The sequence below is a fragment of the Thunnus albacares genome, chromosome 14 (assembly GCF_914725855.1).
Source record: "Thunnus albacares chromosome 14, fThuAlb1.1, whole genome shotgun sequence".
Classification (NCBI taxonomy): Eukaryota; Metazoa; Chordata; class Actinopteri; order Scombriformes; family Scombridae; genus Thunnus; species Thunnus albacares.
In genome coordinates this window covers 10,628,713-10,644,802 of record NC_058119.1, presented here as the reverse complement: position 1 = coordinate 10,644,802, position 16,090 = coordinate 10,628,713, and the positions used below count along the sequence as shown (strand labels likewise).

At 41.0% G+C, this 16,090-nt stretch overlaps 1 protein-coding gene across 4 annotated transcripts; it reads right to left on the bottom strand.

The window, feature by feature from the left end:
- Positions 1-379: 379 nt before the first annotated feature.
- On the bottom strand, positions 380-15,370 carry rrbp1a (ribosome binding protein 1a). Of its 4 annotated transcripts, XM_044373090.1 has the most exons (28): positions 15,272-15,370; positions 15,119-15,175; positions 11,560-12,553; positions 10,442-10,596; positions 10,209-10,331; positions 8,636-8,788; positions 8,331-8,449; positions 7,960-8,113; positions 6,694-6,832; positions 6,338-6,519; positions 6,213-6,250; positions 6,026-6,101; positions 5,851-5,888; positions 5,664-5,745; positions 5,521-5,561; positions 5,351-5,429; positions 5,157-5,246; positions 4,970-5,056; positions 4,784-4,873; positions 4,551-4,643; positions 4,127-4,177; positions 3,941-4,021; positions 3,277-3,360; positions 2,960-3,037; positions 2,281-2,364; positions 2,093-2,191; positions 1,002-1,145; positions 380-902 (listed from the first exon to the last, which is right to left on the bottom strand). In XM_044373090.1, the coding sequence occupies exons 3-28, from the start codon at positions 12,533-12,535 to the stop codon at positions 864-866; spliced, it is 3,375 nt and encodes a 1,124-aa protein (XP_044229025.1). In that variant the 5' UTR covers positions 12,536-12,553; positions 15,119-15,175; positions 15,272-15,370; the 3' UTR covers positions 380-863. The 4 variants fall into 4 exon arrangements, with proteins under 4 accessions (XP_044229025.1, XP_044229024.1, XP_044229026.1 ...); XM_044373089.1 differs by having other exon boundaries at positions 15,119-15,347; XM_044373091.1 differs by having other exon boundaries at positions 6,213-6,247; positions 15,119-15,347.
- Between the last annotated feature and the right edge of the window lie 720 nt (positions 15,371-16,090).

The window sequence follows — 16,090 nt, the reverse complement described above, 5'->3', positions numbered from 1 at the left end:
AATAGGTTGGAGCTTGTATAGAGTTTGAAATGTATAACCCTCCATTTTGTTGTCTGAGGATATAGTGTGAGAAAGTTGATGTGTAGTAATGCTTCCTGTCAGAAACCAAGAATGGCCTCTGAACAGTTAAGTTGTAACAGTTTTTTTTGCGAAGAGTTTTTTTTAACCCTACCAGGAACAAAACTACTGCATAGTCATCACAAGACAGTCTTTGAAATGTTGTGTGGCAGATGTATAGTGCACATACTTGCAGATTTCCTGTTTAACATCAAATCTGAAACTAAGTTAAATATAACATACAATAAACAGCTTTTATCTTGTTTCCTGCCTGCATTCATTGCACATTTACAGAAACTACGACACAGACACAGACCAGGAATGACATAGAGCTACACTGTAGTTTATTCATTCATACAAATTCTAATTCGATGTGTGTTATTGGCAGCCAGCTATAGAGGGAAGCAGGCCCTAAAGGTACTGCATCGTTGAACCATAAAATGTTCCCATCATTCAACCACATAAAAAAACATACAAAGTAATTGCACAGGTTGATGTACGTTAGACGTACAATCGGTTTCCCTTTTAACACTGAACTATGGGGAAATGTTTGGAATATAAGGCAGGGGGATAAATATCTTCTGACATAGCCAGAATTGTTGATGGAATGTGGGTTTCAATAAAGATTGCAGCAGGATTTTCTCCTCTAATCTTTGAAATGTTCATAATATCAAACATTTGATTCCTACAGTTGCAGTAAATGCAATCAACTACAGTACAAGAAAGAAATAGTTTTGGAATGCATAACTATGGTAATCATAAGGCATATTTGGCAGTTTTGTGTAGTGTCCGCAGTAAACTTCCTCTTAGACGGACGTTCCCTCCTTCAGTTCCACGTATTCTCCCTTGATAACAGAAATAAGAAAAAGATCAGAGTCAAAATATACAAAAACAATGTGTGCTTAGAGGTGCATGTAAAGTCTTAGCAGTGTCAGTTGTCTCACCTTGCCGTCCAGGTGCTCCTGTAGTGTTCTCACTGTGTCTCTTTCTTTGGTCAGCTGCTCCTGAGTGGCTTTGAGAAGTTGCTGGAGCTTGGTAGCTGCCTGGCCCAGGTCTTTGGACAACTTCTTCTCCTTCTCCAGGCGCTCCTGTTCCGACAGAAGTAGCAAACATTACTTCAGAGCAGCTATATCTTTTGATAAATGAGCCCTAATCAGTATGGAGTCCCAAAAGGTTCAATATTAGATAAGTAAAACATAAAATAAATAATCATATGAATAAATACAAACTGACAACACAATTTAATCATTAAATTGTGAAATAATTCAGCTCATCATCATCATCATCATCATCATCATTTAACATCACTTCATTCTGATCCTCTTTTCACAATAGCTCATTACAGGGTCTTTTTTATTTCACGGCACCATTTCCCCCTACTGATTCATTTCATAATGCCACTTTTCATCACAGCCTTTGTCTGCAATCATGACAAACTCCGCTGAGCAAGTTATTTGATTGGTTGTTCACTGCTTCAGACCAAAGCAACAGCCAAGTGGCATTAGGAAATCAAACTGCCGTTGTAAGTAAAAATAGACTTTGAGAAAAAAGGTAATTTTGAAATAAAAACTGCTAGTTTTAAATTAACCTGAAAGAAAATCTTATTGTAAAAAAAGCAGCAAGGTGAAATTACATTTATTCTATTGGGTTATTTCTCAAATTGTCTGTATATATTCATATAATTCTTTACTAATTTCTACTAATTTAATATTGAATGCTTTGGATCTCCATAAATCACATGAGGACAAGTGCTTCAGAGACTTAAAAGACTGCTGGTGAAGAAAATGAAAGCTGTGTTCTATGACATAGTTGAAATGAAGCTTTCAAGGTTGTCAATACAATTTAAAATATAATACTGAACCAAAATGATAAACTATGATGTTGATATGCATGTTTGATTCATGTTAGGAGTCTGTCTGCAACATTCTGCACCACATGTCACTTTAAGATACTCAGCAGTGTTATATATTCACAATAATCCAGGACTGAGACAAAAATTGATCTTTGGATTCAGCACGTTTGATTGTTATCACACCTTGAGCTGAGCAACATCTTCTGTGTCAGCTTGTGGTGACTCTGCAGAATCCTTCAGAAGATCCAGCTGAGCCTGAAGTTCTGTTATAGTCTTCTGAGCCTAGGGGTGGACAACACACACTGATGTTATTATCAGTACCACTCTAGCGTTGAAAAGCCTGAAAAGAACGAGTTGACGATGGCTGCTACCTGCTCAAACTCTTCAGAGAGCTGCAGTCTCTGAGCCGCCTCCCCGTGCAGCTGCTCGGTTGTCTGACTCAACTCGTGCTGGACCTGATGGCAGACACACACACACACACACACAAAAACAAACATTTAACACATGCATGTGTATGTAAACATTCTTGTTACCAAAGCAGCACTACGCATCCACACATAAAAGCTGCTCGACCTGTGTGCCAAGTTAGTTTCCTCTTAGACTATTTTGTGTGAGAGGCTCAAGTCAAACAAAATATCTGTTGCTGTTAGGAATCAAACAAATATCTGGATACAAAGGAGGAGAAGAAAGCATGCCGAAAAAAGGTGAGAAACAGCAGGGGTTAGTTATGTGCACTCAATAAACGCAAACAGTGGTTAGCATAAACAGCTGCTGTGTCGGAGGAGTACTGGACAGACTGGAAATACAGCACTTCTCTAGCAGAGTCATCTGTTGCTCAGTATCTGTGCACTGAAGCAACATCCTTGATTTAGGAAATAGGTTTGACAACAGTAATCAATAACACTACTTTTATTTAAGATTTTCTATTCAATTGAAACGTGCTCATCTGAGAATTTAGAACAAGGAAGATCGTTTGAGTTTGAAGCCTAGTCACTGTCCAGTACTCTCTGACAAGAAGTGAAGGGTGCCCTGTGACCTTTGCACCCTGACCTGACTGGGTTGAGCCTCAGTTGGGCCATTCTGTTCTCGCTGAGCCCGCATCGTGATCTCGCCCAGCTGCTCTGTGACCTGAAACAGGAAGCCGTCGCTTGTCACTGGTTACATAACCTCCATCCTTGAATTCCCTTTGCCTTACATTTTACTGACACCTAGCTGGCTGCAAAGGTTAAAGAGGGATTTCCACAAATTCCTCGCCATGTCATGTCTCATAAATAGCATGTATGTCTGTCACATCGCTTACACTGTCAAATGAATATGTAACTATTATTATGTGAAGGGCAGGAGAGCAGGTTAGTCAGGAACCTCACCTGTGCAAGCTCCTCCTTGTGTGCCTGCGCCTCCTTCTGGGCCAAATCCAGCTGGCTCTGACACTCTGACAGCTGCTGCTTCAGCTGAATACAAAGCACAATGTAGAGATGAACAGATCACATAGATATTTGTAAAATACAAGTAAATGCACCACAAGAGGTTGTTAGATTAAATATAGGAAATACCTTTCTAGTATTTCACAGAAAAGTACACACTGTTGTATTTCCAATTAATATTTAGCACAAGTTCTAAAATTAGAGCTGCAACGATTAACTGATCAACAGAAAATTAATCACCAACTGTTTTGATAATTGATTAATCACTTCGAGTTGTTTAAGGAAAAAAAAAGTATAAATTCCATAATTCCAGCATCTCAAATGTGAATATTTTCTGTTTTATTTTATCTTCTATGGTAGTAAACTAAACTTCTTCGGGTTGTGGACTGTTGGTTCGGACAAAACAAGACATTTGAGATCACCTCAGGCTTTGGGAAACACTATTGGGCATTTTTTTTTTTTAGACCAAACAATTGATGGAGAAAATAATCAAACAGATTAATCGATAATGAAAATCATCGTGAGTTGAGCCCCATCTAGAATATTGGATTGATTCCCTGAAATGCAGCTGAATCTCAATATTAATGCCAGTAACCTGCTTACGTACCTGCTCCATCTCCTCAGAGTTCCCCTGGTTGTCTGACTGCTTCTCCAGCTGTGCCTCCAGAAGCATCATCTGCTCCTTCAACTACAGAAAAATCCAACGAATCAGTTTCACATAGCAGAACACATCCCCCAACCTACCAAAACTACCTCAAGGGAAAATTTATACATTGTGTAGAAAATTCCCCACCTGCTCTACACTTTGGTTTTCTGCCTCCAGCTTGCGGGCCTTCTCCAAAGCCTGGTTGTGTGTGAGAGGGACTTTCGTTAGGTTTTAAAAAAAAAAACAATAGGGACCCATACACAGTGTTATGTATGATGGTGAAGAAGTGTCAAAGTCATAGGCTTTATTCAGACTGCAGGCAAATCAGATCTTTAAGACAGACTGTCCGTAGTGTTATTTACAGTTTGAAATCCGATTTGAGCTTCCAGAGCGTCTAGACTGAGATGCATCTGTAGAAATCCGATTGGAATCGCATTTCAATCCACCTCCAAGTTTTTTGCCCGTCCAATATTTCTAAAATCAATCTGAATATAATCTGGATATGCCAAAAAACAGATTTGGGCTGGCAGTCTGAGCTAGGCCATAGTGATTTCACATGGGTATTACTTACTTCCCTCAGCTGTTCCTCTGAGTTAGCCATCTTGGACTTCCATACCAGCTCCTCCTCCTCCACACTCTTCTGCAGATGTTTCAGCATTCCTTCCTAAAGGGAAAGGGAAACAGGATAAAATGTACCTCGTATTCACACATATACGTACAAATTCATACACGTCTTCCGCCCTATTCAGAGCAAGATTTGTTGAATGTATATTATGATTTCATAGCAGTCTGAACAGCCTTTACCGTTTCAGCCAAGACTGTCCTGTACTGTTCACATTCAGCTTGCAGGGAGCCATGGCTCTCCTCAGCCTCCTTCAGTTTCTCAAGCAACTCCTGAAACAAACAAACAAACAAACAATAAAAAAAATCAGAACTTCTGCCAGACTAAATCAAACCAGAATATGGTAACAGTATTAAATTTTGGCTTACAGGTGACGCTGTGCTTGACTGAGATTCCTGGCTCTGCTGGGTGAGAGCCTCCTGAGCTTTCTGCGTAAAAACTTGTGACCAGTTTGGCTAGATGACAACAAAAGCAGACACGAATGAGTCAGGGGACCAAAATCATCAGAATAAAAGCTCATTCAGCAACTGCTTTCTTGAAATCTCCTTTTCCTACCTGCTCTGTCTCTAAGGTAATCTGTGGAAAGAGTGCCTGGAGAGTTTCTTTGGCTTCAGTTTGAAAAGCTGTCAATTGTCCCATTACGCTCTGCAAAAAAAAAAAGAAAAGAAAAAGGATGTCATGATCAGGAAGGTAATTAAAAGCAAAGCAAAATCTTAGTTGATAAACCACTAGAATGTAAAGAGTCTTACTCCATCTGCGGTTGCTTTTTCCCTCGCTTCTCTCAGCTCCTCTTGTAGTGATGTGACAAGGGCATCCTTCTCAGTCAGACTAGCCACAAAAACAAAACAGAAAAAAACGAGACTTAAATACCATATCTAACAATGCATGAGAGTGATCTTTTCATGCCAGACTCATTTACCTGTTCTGTAGTAGTCCGAGCTCTGCAGAGCTATCTGGCTTCTGAAACAGAGAGAGCATGCAAATGAGTCACTGAGATACGTTTTTGTACTGCAGGGCAGCTCTAGAAGAAGGTGCATGCAAAGCATAGAGAAGTGCACTTACTGGTGTGCTCTGAAGTTGCACCATCTCTTCTTTGAGGTTTTTAAGTTCATCCTGAAGTGACGTGATAAGGCTGGCATCCTCACTAAGAGACAAAAAAATTTGGAGAAAGTCTAAATAATCAGAAAACAAACAAAAAGGTGTGGCATAAGATCTGAGCCAAATAGACAGCTAGTAAAAAGCACCTCACCTATTATTTCTTTGCTCAGCCTCAGCAATAGTGTTCTCCTGTTAGAACAGCGGTTTGTTTGTGATTAGTAGTTCCACTATTCACATCTTTGCGTGATAAAAAAATTGTTTCCCCTGAATTACCGAGAAGTGATACTATGGTAACAGATTTAACAACATATGTTTGCAACACTTACGGCAGCTTCCTGCTTCATCTGCAGTTGCTTCAGTTCCTCATGGAGAGTGTTCAACTGGCTGTCCCTCTCCTGAAGGCTGCAGAGAGAACATAGGTTTAATAAATGGGAGGCGCAGTATTTAAAGCAATAAGAGGAACAGCTATGGATATGATGTGGACTCTGATAAAAGGAGGATCAAAACACTTACCTGATCTTTAGTTGTTCCAGCTCTTCAGCATTCACCTGCTGAATCAAAGATGATAAACATCATTAGGGGTGACTACGGGTGGTCTGGCCATTTCAGAGAAGTCAAACTGGCAAAGAATGTCTGACCTGATTGTTATCCTCCTCCTTTTTGTTCTGACTGGCCTCCAGCAGTGAGTTTATGGAGGCCACCTGCTGTACAAGCTGGCTTTTCTCTGCCTGTGTCTCCTCCAGCTGGGCAGTGAGGGCATCTACCTGAACAGAGCGCTCCTTGATTTCAGCCTCCAATTTACCCATACACACCTGAAATTCTGCAGGGAGAAAGAACACTGTCAATACACACCACTCAAAACTTATTTAATATTTTATATTCTGCAATGCACCCATTGTTTCTACAAAAATCCCATAGACATTTATGGCATTCTTGAGCTAAGATGTCATTTCTATTTCCCCATTTTCATTCCTTCTTACTCTCATTTTCTGACCTGAGAGTGCGCTGCTATCCTGCTGGGCCTTGTCCAAAGTGGCCTGCAGGCTGCTGTTTTTACTCTGTGTTGTTCTGAGCTCCTCGCACACCTCCTCCAATTTCCTCTGTAACGCCTGCTCGCTCTCCTTTTGGCTGGCCTGATAAAGAAATAAACAGCAGGGGGCAGCAAAGATTCACCATATTATCCTTCTTGGCAACATTGATTCACAAGGAAATATCAGTGCATGTACACTACATACGATTTCTGTGAAGTATACTTAAAACATAATCTTCAGATTCAGAGAAAGAGACATGATAGTATATTAATAGATGTACAAAAAGAATGAGGTTGAGGTTATGAAACAAAAAAAAGGGAAAAGAAATTTTAAATGGCATGCTGAGCAGTTTGTTTAGATTTTTTAAGGAAGTGTTTTGAAGGAAGTGCTTTGAACTTGAGGAGGTTTTGAGATGATTAGGTTTTGAGTCTGCCTGCAGCTCTGAAAGTATGTGGTGCTAATGATTCTATGTTGATTATCACAGTCTAGCAACACATACACAGGCAACAAGTCAAACTCATCTCAAGTAAAAGAAATTAGTTATGGGGGAAAAAACTCTGTCATTTCAACATATATGCTGTATATGGACTAACTGTGTGAGCCATTGCATAACATGTTTAAAGGCCGTAAACTGCGGGAGTGGGTGTTAGTAAATGATTAAACAAACGGAACACTTGACGATCAGGAAGTGCTGACTCACTTGCTCCACATAACCCGTAATACTTCACACCAACAGCACTCCATCAGTAAATGAGTGTGCAGGCCAATAGTGTATAATTGAGTACCATAAATGAACAGATAACATTCTTCTTCATGTCTGAAGGTCACATGTGTTTGAAACAGCATAAGACTGTTCCTGCCTTTTTTTTTTTTTTTTTTTTTTTTACAGCCAGGTACAGAAAACTAGAGCGGAGAGATGCTCGGACACGCACACATTCCAGCTGGTGCTGAGAAGCATTTTCCCTGCAGCCCCATTATTGTATGGCTGCATTCCAGCCCAGCCCTGGGCTCTGTGATTACAAGGCAATTAAACTTCACATAACATTACAGGATCGGGGGATAGGTGGGAAAGGTCTAGGCTTGCAGTTTGTAGATACTCTGTAACTAACTGGCTGTTCAAACAAGAAACTAAAACTTTTTTTAAAAAAAAGGCTAGAATAAATTTGTTTCCAAATGTCTATAATAATTTATAATAGAGATGATGTGGTGTTCCCACAGACTAGGCCAACCTGCAGCAGGGAGAGCTGCTTCTCAGTAGCGGAAACCTTGGCCTCCAGCCCTTTCCTGACGTGCTCATCAGCAAGCAGACTTTCTGTCTTCTCTCCAAGCTCCTTGGTTAGCTTTGTGCATTCCTGACGCAGTTTAGCCAGCTCCGCATTTTGTCTGAGGACAGAATGAAAGAGAGACACATACACACAAAGAGAGACACAAGAGTCAGGACACATGCCTTACAAAAATAATAGCCAACCTTCAAGTCTGGTACTCCACATACCCTTAAAATTTGCACGCACTGTACTCAAATTGCACTTAAATCTTAGGATTAAGAGGTAAAATACTTATTATGGCTCACTGCTTCTCAGTTACCGTTAAAAACACTTACTTGCTCTCAGCCTGACTAGTGGCTTGGTTGAGGGCGTCGCGGAGAATGGAGTTCTCCTGCTGTAGACGGGCCAGCTGAGCATTGGGACCTTTTTCCAACTGGTCCTGCAGGCTGAGGATCTGGAGGAGCAGTTTACAGTTTTCTTTTTAATAAACCAGCCATGTTGGACTATTGAAATCTTGAAAGCTGCTTAGCATTAAATCTATCTCAAGACCACTGAATTTCAAAAGAGCTAAAACTTCTTAAAAACGTACTAATCTCAACTGTACAATGAGAAACTGTAATACTTGTGTATAAGGACTGACCTTTGCATTGAGCCTCTGGGTCTGGGCTACATGGTCCTGGTAACTGGCCTGCATGCGAGCTTGCAGAGCAATCATTTCCTGCTCCCTCTTACTTAGCTGGGAACTCAGCCTAGTCTCCACGCTGGTCACCTTGGACTTCTCAGCAGAAAGCTCCTGATAAACAGACATCACAGTCAGATTCATTGCAATGCGTCTCTGGCCAAAGAGCAAAGAGCCCTTTCAGATGGTTTGAATATAGGGATGTCCCGATCAAGTTTCTTTTGGCCTCAATCCTGATCCGAGTCCTTTAATAACGGGTATCTGCAGATACCAAACTTATATTAACTTAAATGTTGATATAATGTGTGTGACATATTGAAATAACTGGAGCCAACTAAATCTGGCACACCTTATTTTTCACAAGCAACATTATCCGAATACTGGAGGTCCTACATCAAAACTATTACATGTATGAGCTTAAATAATAGATATGAATGAAAGTTTAAATGTGAAATTGATGTGATGCCATCAGCTCATCGGTTTACTACAGAACTACATTTTGTTGGAGCAATGGGAACTATAAAAAACACTAAAGCCACTCGCAATAGTACAGTGGTTTTACAGAGTGGAATTTCTTCCCTCACAAACAATTTTTGGTCGAGTACAGACACCAGCTCGCAGAGAGCACTTTAACCATACCACAGCTAAATTTAATTTTGGTCAGAAGTTACTCGCATTGTAGAACCTAGCTATCATAAAGGCTTTGCAGCTTTGAAACACTGGCAGACTGAGGTGATTAAATCATAGTCTCTGTGAGTGTGTTGGTCTCACTACAGGGCCAATATTTCAGTGCAGAGTGAAATATCTCCACAAGTATTGTCATGAAATTTGGTACAGACAGACAGTCACCGTTCCCAAGGGGATATGTTTCCATTTTCTGAGGATTGCTTGGCTCTTCCTCTTGTGAAACAATGATGCTACAACACTTAGTTCAGGATAAGACATTATGAAAAACAATAAATGGGTTCCCGTGGAATTTGCTGATCATGGTCATCAGCAGATCTAACTAAGAATTTGATAACCTTGCGGCCTTTCCTTCAGCCCCACCCTTAGTGTCAACTTTGTATTTTGAGATAACATGTGTACAAAAGGACAATGCGATGGCATTTGCTGAACAAAATTATGCTACTCAGCGGATGGACTTTTCATGTACTGCCACTCATAGGCTGATAAATATTACATGAGATTTGTAGGATAACTCATGTAATATTCAAAAGTAATGGTTGGATGAAATTATGTGAGCCATGTATGCTTCCTGAAGGATGTGGTCTCTGTATTGTGGTCACCTTATTACTCTTCCTCTAGTGCCACCTTGAGGACAAAAGATAAAAGAAGTCTGCAACTTTCATGCTCACTAGAGAATAAACCCTTTTAAACTTATGTAACATAGCTTTGTCCTCTAGTGCCACCCTAAGGCCAAACTTTTTAACTTTTAAGGCCACATTTCATCCTAATAACAATTTTGTTTTCTGATGTAATGAGCATTAGTGTCGACAGGGATGCTTGCGTGATAATTGACACTTGAACAACTGACCTTGGTGAGTTCTCTCAGACGGTTCTTAGCTGCAGAGGCATCCTCTTGTTCTGCTGCCAGCTGTTTCTCCCTCTCCTCCAGTTGCTTCTTCAGCATGGCCACTGGGTCTCCTTTCTGAGTGGCCTGAACGTGCACACAAACACAGAAAGAATAAATATAGTGAATCTTCTCTCATACGTCTCACAAGTGTCACAAGTATCTTTCCCCTCATCGCTGACTGCTGTGTGTCATACCGTGTGCCAGGTGTCCTGAATGATGCCGGCTTTCTCAGACAGGATCTCGATGAGTCTATGAGCCTCTCCCTCACTGAACACCATGCTACTGATGGAGGACACCAGAGCCTTGTAGGGCAGGTACAGAGGAGCGTCAGCCGAATCCACCGCCACCACTGGAGAGGAAAACAACATTTAAATGAAACACATAATAACAAAGTAATACACAGTAAGAGAAAATATGAAATTCAGAATTTATTTCATGTTTAAAGCCAAAAAGCCAGACACTTTTGAAGGCCTCATTAGACTGTCGCAGCTAAGACTGAATTCATACACTGCCTCAGGTAAAGGATAAGGTTGCTACTTCTCCTTTGGGTCTGGGGCCCTGGGCAGCTTCGAATGGCAAATGATGGGGCACTGTGGCACCAGGCAGAGACAAGCTTCAGGCAAGGGAGAACCCCACCCCCCTCCCTACCCATTGTCAGGGCACTGAGAGTCTTTGTTAGCTAACAAAACAGGGCAGCGGTGTTTGGACAAGCTGGCGTGCTCTATGCCCTCCCGAGCTGAGTGCCAGACATTACCCACCACTGCCCATTGGCAATACTTTCCACAGCTACACAGCTAGAGGTTCATCTGTACTGACAGGGCATTACTGCCTTAGATGTGTATGTGTGTGTGTGTGTGTCTCAAATGTACTGACATGCTCCCGCTCCCACCTCCAAACACTCAGAGTCTGAGTACTATCACCAGTGTTATGGCTAATGCAGTTCCTGCCTAAACAACCATTTCCATCAATTCAGAGGAGAAGGCTAATTTTAACATTCATGGTTCTGGTGTAGCAACAATATTGATAGACTACATCTTTGATATGCAGAGAAGGGTAGAGGACACCATCAAGGTCCAAACTACACATCAAGCTTAACAGCAAACAACTGAAGACTGATGAACTATGTGTATTAATCTAATTCCCATGCCGAGATTTTCTGTAGATTCAAACATTTTGGAAACTGCATTATTTTAAATCACCAACTAAGAACTACAGAAATAAAAGATACAGTAACATTTGCCTTTTTTTAACATAACATCATAAATTGCAGAGCTACAACTGCAAATTTTCTTGTAGATATCTCTCTTCTTACCAGTCTCAGTTTTCTTCTTAGAGGCCTTCTTCTTGGGCTCCTGTGATTTTGGTGCAGCAGCTGGAGTCTGCTGAGATCCCACAGGGGGCACTGCCATAACTGGGACTTCTTTAGTGACAGCCTCAAGCACCGGGGCAGACTTGGATGTGGCTGGTGACGACTTGGCTGGGGCAGCAGCAGACTTGGCTTGGACTGAGACGGCCTTAGCTGGGGCAGGAGCAGATTTGGCTGAGGCAGGGGCAGACTTAGCTGATGCGGGAGCAGTGGAAGGGGCAGATTTGGCTGATGCAGTAGACTTTGCTGATGCAGGGGCAGGGGCAGACTTAGTTGTTGCAGGGGAACCCTTTGCTGGGGCAGGTGCAGAGGCTGTGGTTACTGCTTTGGCAGGGGCAGACACAGGGGCCTGGGTTGGTGGGGGGGCAGCAGAGGACTTGACTGGTGCAGAGGCAGCCACAACTGGAGCTGACTGGGTAGAGGCTGGCTCCACCTTAGCCACCTTCTTCTTCTTTTTCTCTTTAGGTGAGGGTGCAGGTGAGGGATCAGCCAGAGCAGGGCTTGGTTCAGCAGCAGCTTTGGGTTGGGTGTCTGCTGGTGCTGGGGTTGCAGTTGGCACAACCTCAGAAGCAGGGGCAGGCTCGGGGGCAGGAGCAGCAGCTACAACAGGGGCAGCAGCGGGCTCAGCGACTGGATTAACTTCAGCGGCCTCTTCATCTTTTTCTGGCTCTGGGATCTTTCCATTGGGCTTTTCATCTTTCTTCTTTCCGCGGCTTTTCTTCTCAGATGTTTTGTCCTTCTTCTTTTTGTCAGAGCGAGACGACTGTATCTTACCTAACTCCCTGCGTTGTTTAGCCAAGGCCTCCTCATAAGAGGTCTCCTTCATGGAGAAGGTGGAGACAAGAGCAATCCCAAGAGCTGAGATCACCATGAATCCACCAAACACCATTATCCCAAGGGTCTGGGGGTCGTAGATATCCATTGTTCAATTTCAGTTCACCTATTAAAAAAAAAAAAAGAGAGAGAGAGAGAGAGAGAGAGAGGCAGACTTGTAAATACAAGTTAAATAAAAATATTAAAGCTTACTGCAGACAACCAAAGATCTCAGAGTAAAGGGGAGAAAGAAGTTCTTATACTGAAAGGGTAGTAAAAGTCTCTGTTCCTGAGCTTGTCCTAGTGTGCTTCTTAAACGCACACAAAATCAAAATAATCCATAGGAAACCGAAACCGTAATAATTTCTCTGTGCCTAGGCACAATGAAAGTGACTGCAGCTGTATTAACAGCAACTGATGAGGTAGACTTGTGATTAAAACTGTATGGAGAACTCCTCCAGCCTTTTACCCTCAACAGCCTCAAGATGTCAGTGTTATCCCCTTTCATAAACTCATCCCCTGAGGCTATCTACTTTGAGCAGAATTGCAATTCTTGTCAGATCACTGTATGGCAAAAAACAGCTGGTCAAAACCCACTAGTCATATAGCCGTCCACCTTGAGTTTAACATATACATGTTTATTATACAGCTCAAATTCACCCTCATGATACCGTCTAATATACTGAAGTGCAGCACTGAGCTTTCTGAGTAAGTGCAAGCACTGACACATACAAAGACAAACAAAGTAAAAACAAATAAATATCAGCACCAGGCAAAGACCCCCAACCCCGACACATTCAATAAAAGAAAATATTCTAGGGAACATTTCCTTAAAATAATATGGTTTACAACTTGAAATGGTCAAATTCACAGTGTTTTAATAATTTAATAATTCTGGATTTTTACACTGATGCAATGCAGTAGTCTCAGATGAAAAAAAAAGTTATTTTACTCATCAACAGAGAGACACATTATTTTTGGTTAGCTTGTATAACCAGCAATGCACAGAAAAACACTTTAGAAACAAAGTAAAACACTTGTTGAAACTTTTTGTTTGTGTAAGGAGCAACACTACAGTTAACATAAAGATATTTTAATGTTTACACAAACATCATATTTCTGAGAATGTTGCTGCTATAATGTACATTCAACTATAGGTGAAGAGTTATGTAATTCCTGAGTAGGCCAATTGCCAGAGCATCTATTAGACAAAAATGTCACTTTTTCACATGTGTTTTAGATGCTCAAACTATCAGAGCAATTTTAAAGTTAAGACCATGTGTGACTGGCGCATAAGATAAATCAAACCCTTACACTGTTTCAAAACCTGAATATGAATTTACAACAGGGAAAGAACCCCAGGACCACAGATGCAAAAGTGGGTTACAGTCAAAAGTGGATAAATAGCACAAGAAGTTACCAGCAACTGCCAACATTTCCAGCAGTTGGCTGCTGCTTAGTGTTAATTTCCTGTCCTGTAAAAACTATCCCTTGAAGGGTCTTTTAACTCTCTTGTCACAAACCAGAATATTTAGCCTGCAGGGAAAGAAAGCTGACTGAGGGTAAGTAGAAGCGAACAGAGACACTTAAACACCACTCTTTCATTTATTTTTGCAGCACTTATCAATCATATCTTACTTTACATTACAGATGGGGACAATACTGTTTTAGAAAATATAGAAATGCAAAAAAGAAAATAGGACAATGTGGGTCTTTATTGTTTTTAAATAAACCAACATTGTATCACAGGAGAGGAAAACTTCAGAACTACTTCGCTTGAATCGAAACAAGAGTCCAGAGTCCCAGATCATTACAGGCTCTTAAAGCTAGAGGTGAAAGGGGAGAGTTTGTACTGCCTCCTAATCTGAGATGTCACACGTCACTGCATCTCCACTCACAAAGAACTGAAAAAGATTGTAGGGAACTGGCTGAGGCTGAAAGTGCATCTCAAGGTCTAAAAGAGATATAACTACTATATAAGTGCATAACATGAAGCTTACTAGGGTGTAAATGGTCTCAAAGTATATAACTTTTAAGTCTAAAATATCTCTTTCAGTCATGTAAGTAGGGGGTGTATTAAGACATCGACTAATGTCTTCGGCTAGAAATGATACTTTACTAGAAGAAAACTATGTAAAGGCATTTTATTTATTCATCTAAAGACAGCGCTTGTCTTGCATTACGTTTGGTTTCGCGCACACTGTAACGATAAGACTTATTAAATCACACACTTTTTATTCGACACTTAACTCCAAGAACTTCCAAGATTTTTTATGAAGCAGTACACTTATTGTACTGACACCACAGAAAAGTCATCCAAGATTTATGAGCCATTACCATTCACTCAAACACGCCTTTCGATCAATAAAGAGTTCATGATTCGTTAATTATTCTTATGCGATATGCATTTAATGATTACTAGCTTTATGGCTAACACTGTGAATCAATGGACTTGGCCAGCGACCTGAACATTTATCGCTCTTAGAGTAAAGTCGGTTCACGTTACAAAAACATACACCGAAAGCTTTAATAAAAGTCTAAATAGCCACTGAGGAAAACATCTACAATAAATTAAGTTTAACTGGCTCTCTTTCTGTAGCAATACTTCGCTTAAAGAGTTAGCAGCAGATAGCTTTCCGAGCTAGCTAACGCTGGCTTTATGAATTAAAAAATGTCCAGTTCCCCTACTCACCTCCTGCTATGTCGATACGTCTGCTTGCTTCAAATGGACTGGAGAGAGGGCAGAAATCTGTGAATTGCAGAAGAAGTGACTTCTGTGTAAAGCTTATTTATCCAGCTATCTAGCTAACTTGATTTTTTTTCCAGAGCTCTCCCCCTCACTCACTCCGCTGGAGAATCCGTGGTCCGCTGTGAAGTCGTGGCACTCCGAGCTGGCTAGACGTGTTGGCCCCGTGCCCCAGATAGCTGCTGCGTCTTCTTCGTTGGTTTTAATTTCGGGCTACAATCCAACTTTAAAGGTACATACCGCCACCTAGAATACCGGAGTGTGTACATTCATGGCATTAGATCATCTGAATACTGACTTTTTCTCGTCAAGGACCCCTACACTGACACAAATTAGACCACGGACCCCCATCTGATAAGAGTTTTGCTTTTAGATGTTTTATAACAGAAAGTTTATTAAACCCATGACCAAAATAGTCACACATTCTGTCATTGTATTACTTATGAATGGGATTATAGTGAAAATAAATTATTCCCCTTTTTTGCTGGGGACCTCCAGGGGTCGTTGAGGTGGTTCCAGGGGGGTCACTACCTATTTCTTAACCCTGCCTGCATTATATAATCTATGAACCCCCTCCTAGTTTCCCTGAAGTCCTGTCCTATACTCAGTAGTGATTTTAAACTCCATCCTGCCCTGCCTCATGGCAAGGCAAGTTTATTTGTATAGCACATTTCAACAACAAGGCAACTCAAAGTGCTCTACATAAAACATAAAAAGTGTCAAGACAAAATGTAAAAGCAACATGAGGCAATATAAAAAGACATTTAAATACAATTAAAAAGAGTTCAATTGAAAGTAAAAATAAGCTAAAATAGAATAAAACATATAAAACAGGAAAGAAAAAGTTACAGTGCAGCGTAAGATATTAATCAAAAGCCTCAAATTTGATTTAATAAAAGGCAGCTGCAAAATGAGAAG